The sequence below is a fragment of the Ursus maritimus genome, unplaced genomic scaffold, assembly GCF_017311325.1.
Source record: "Ursus maritimus isolate PB19 unplaced genomic scaffold, ASM1731132v1 scaffold_19, whole genome shotgun sequence".
NCBI lineage: Eukaryota > Metazoa > Chordata > Mammalia > Carnivora > Ursidae > Ursus > Ursus maritimus.
Genome location: NW_024424341.1, coordinates 53462491 through 53465658, shown reverse-complemented (window position 1 = coordinate 53465658; position 3168 = coordinate 53462491). Strand labels below are relative to the sequence as shown.

Here is a 3168-nt window from a genome sequence, read left to right as displayed (position 1 = left end):
TATATACTATGGCGTTGGGGGAAGTAAGGAAAAAGGGAGGTTTCAAGAGGATTTTCACGTGTTAAGATTCACAAGAGGCCTTGCCATTGTCGAGTTAAGTTGTTTTTCCCTCTAGCAAGGCATTAACATTGAGATAGTTGGGAACTTCCTGGATTCCTAAAAGTATCTGTCTATGGTCTGCAGGTTATAAGACATTTAGTTCTATTTACATTCCCTCCTGGAAACTAGGTTAGTGGTAGAAATGCTTTGTTCTTGTAAACTGCTAAGACATTTGCAAACTGAGGGAGACTCAAGTCTTGCAGGATTGTGGTCTCTGTAGGTTAACTGTTTCTTAGTCCTTTAGGGCAGCCAGGAGTGCCAGAGGAATGTCACATACATCCCAGGGGGAGGGGGTTGCAGGGTGTCAGCTTCTACTTTGTCCTCAGCTTGCCTTCCGTTCCCTCATCAGAATAAGTAACTCATGCCACAGAACAACGTCAAGAGCCCTTAAGCGCTTAGGTGCCTTGTGGAGTAAAGGAGACAGAGGAGTCTAACACATTCCCCTTACCTCTGTTCCCTTCCCTTCCCCCAAGACACACAGGATGGACAGCTTGGACACTGAAGACAGCTGGGACCCTTCCTACCTACCTCCCTCTCTTCGCACAATTTACCGTCTACATTAACATAACTGTTCAGTTGTCATTAGCACTCCTTTACTATTCCAGGAGATTCCTGTCCAAGCAAATTGCTTGACTATTCATCACAAGAACTTCCACAAGTTCCATCAACTCTTCAATCTCTTGGAAAGAAAGCAACGACAGGTGGCAGCTACAAACCTTTGCTGTGCCCCCCAATCCTGGACTGTAGTACCATGATCCTGAAGCAAACCTAATCAGGTCCGTCGCATTGAAACCAAACTTGCAATTCTCAGTGAATTCCAACCTTCACTTCGTGGGCCTATCGAGGTGCAGTGTCTGTGGCGGTGGTGTTCTCCCTCACCGCAATTAGCAATAAACTCCGTTTATTATCGGCTGTTGTACTGGTGTTATCGGAGGAGTCAACATTGGAGGCAGGTTTGAGATCCAATGTTCCCTAAGTTCCGCGTTAGGCGGTTTAGCCTAAGTCGCTTTTACGTTTCCCATATTTAGCCTACCCCTTGCTCCCGCTAAAAATTTTGGTTAACTTCACAGTGCAAGCTTCGTTTTTCTCTCTTATACGACCGAATTTTTTTAGTTCGCAATTACTTTCTCATGAGCTTTAAGAAATGTATAAAACAAAAAGAAATCTGACAATTACAGCGCCAGAGGAATGACTCAAACTGAACCCACCTGCGCCCGAAGCAGGAGCCGGCTGGTGGGAAGCACGGTCCCGTGAGCTGCATTCTGGGAAATGTAGTCCAGCAGGTGCGCGAAACCTGAGGCGCTTCCCCTTGGGCATTCTGGGAAGTGTAGTCCAGGAGCTGGGTATAATCGGAGGCGCGGAGGCACTTCCGCTCCAGGAAGGCGAGGTCGGGGCCGAGATTGCTGGCACTGAGGTGAGTTAACCTCGCGTCCCTGCGGTCCCTCCGAGCCTTCTCGGCCTCGGCGTGGGGCCAGCAGCCAGCCGGCCTCGCGTTGGGAAGGAGAGCCGCGGCGGGCGGCGGAGGGCGAGGACGGAGGCAGCGGCGGCGGGAGTGCTGCTGCTCGGCGGAACCTTCGCGTCGGGGCGGGCGCGGTGGCGAGCGGAGTTTGAAGGTCTCCCGCGCTCTCCGCGCCCCCAGCCCGTCCTGACCTGCCAGCCGGCTCTGCGTCCGCCTCGCGGTAAAACACTGGGCGAGTGACTTAGCATCTCTTTGCCTCGGTTTTCTCCTGGCTAAAGAGCGTTAGTGCCTTCCCAGTGGTGTTCTGAGAATTACATGAGATTCGATATGAAAGCTAAAAACCAGTGCCTAGTGCAGTATTGGATGGGACCGTGAATTCTGCCATCATACGCGGGCCCCCGGTTGTTGGGAAGCCCCTGAGAGCCCGGCGTGGGCCAGCTGCAGCTCCGCTGGCCCTTCACGGATCTCTGCTGCGGGGCGGGTCCTGGATTCCTGGACTCTTCCGAGACACTTGTTTAGGAAGGAGAGTTATCTTCAGCAGGACCCTGGGGAAAGTTCTCTGTGGTTTATCCCAGAGAAACAGTCGTGATCACGGCTTCGCAGAGTGCCTGCGGCGTAGCGAGTCCTTAACTGCTCACGAGTAACAGCTGCGTGTCGTTAATTTAAATGCAACAGGATTTCTTAGTCTGCGGTTTTTATTAGTCATTGCTTGCCTCGGTGCGTACGGGAGAAGAAACTTCGTTGAGGCTCTTCCAGCTTAATAACATGCTCTAGTAATTACACCTATTAAAGTGGTGTAATTGGGGGGAAATCAAAGCAGTTTATCATTAGCCGCAGAACAAATTATGTGTGGGACAACCAGCCAGAAACAGACTTTCGTAACGTAACTCGCGGCCCAGAACTCTGAATTCAGCTCCTGGGTTTCTTAAAACATTCTTTTTCTGGACAGCACGTCTGGAAGGGAAGTTTTATGAAGCATAATAGCATCTGCTTGTCTGACACTGCAGGAAATAGGGAATACCGGCATTATTATGATTCCTATTTACAGGTGGCTGGATTGAGGCGCAGTAAGAACTCGCTCAGGGTTTACACTGCTAGGAAGTAGAAAGCAATAAGTAGAAATGCAGAATTTGAACCCAGGCACTTGGGCCCCTTTAAGTTATATTAAGTTATATTGCCTGTATGTCTCTCATTTTCTCTCCTGCCCAGGCTCAGGAATGCTCTGGAAGCTACCAGAAGCACTTAGGTTAGGGACTGTTCGTGAACGAAGGCAGCTGACTGAGAAGGGGTGGGTCCAGGGGAAGCTGGAATCCAGCCCCTGTTCTAAGTTCTGCCTGGAGAAAGCAGCACACGGACTAGCAGCTCTCTTATGACTTTTGCCTCCACAGTTTTGCCTTCCCAGCGCTCTGCCTCTCCCCAGAAGGAAAAGGAGAAAAATGACCAAGTTCCAGGTAAGTTGGGTTTGCTTCTGTTCCTTAAAATGACATCTCATTTCATAAAGATTGGATGCATTTTCCCCCTGCTTGGGAAAGGGAAAAGGGCACCCACGACATATGAGTCGGTGTTGTATAGTAGGCTCTTGCTTTTTGTTTATTTCCAAATAATAGTGT

The 3168-nt window shown here is 49.9% G+C and overlaps 1 protein-coding gene across 1 annotated transcript in view; it reads left to right on the top strand.

Annotated features, from left to right (window-relative positions):
• Nucleotides 1–2948: 2948 nt before the first annotated feature.
• ZNF235 (zinc finger protein 235) overlaps nt 2949–3168 on the top strand; it is a 27679-nt gene continuing 27459 nt past the window's right edge. The window contains exon 1 of the mRNA XM_008684437.2: nt 2949–3009. Within this exon, the coding sequence (XP_008682659.1) occupies nt 2995–3009 (15 nt within the window). The 5' untranslated portion in view covers nt 2949–2994. The remainder of the gene's footprint in view (nt 3010–3168) is intronic.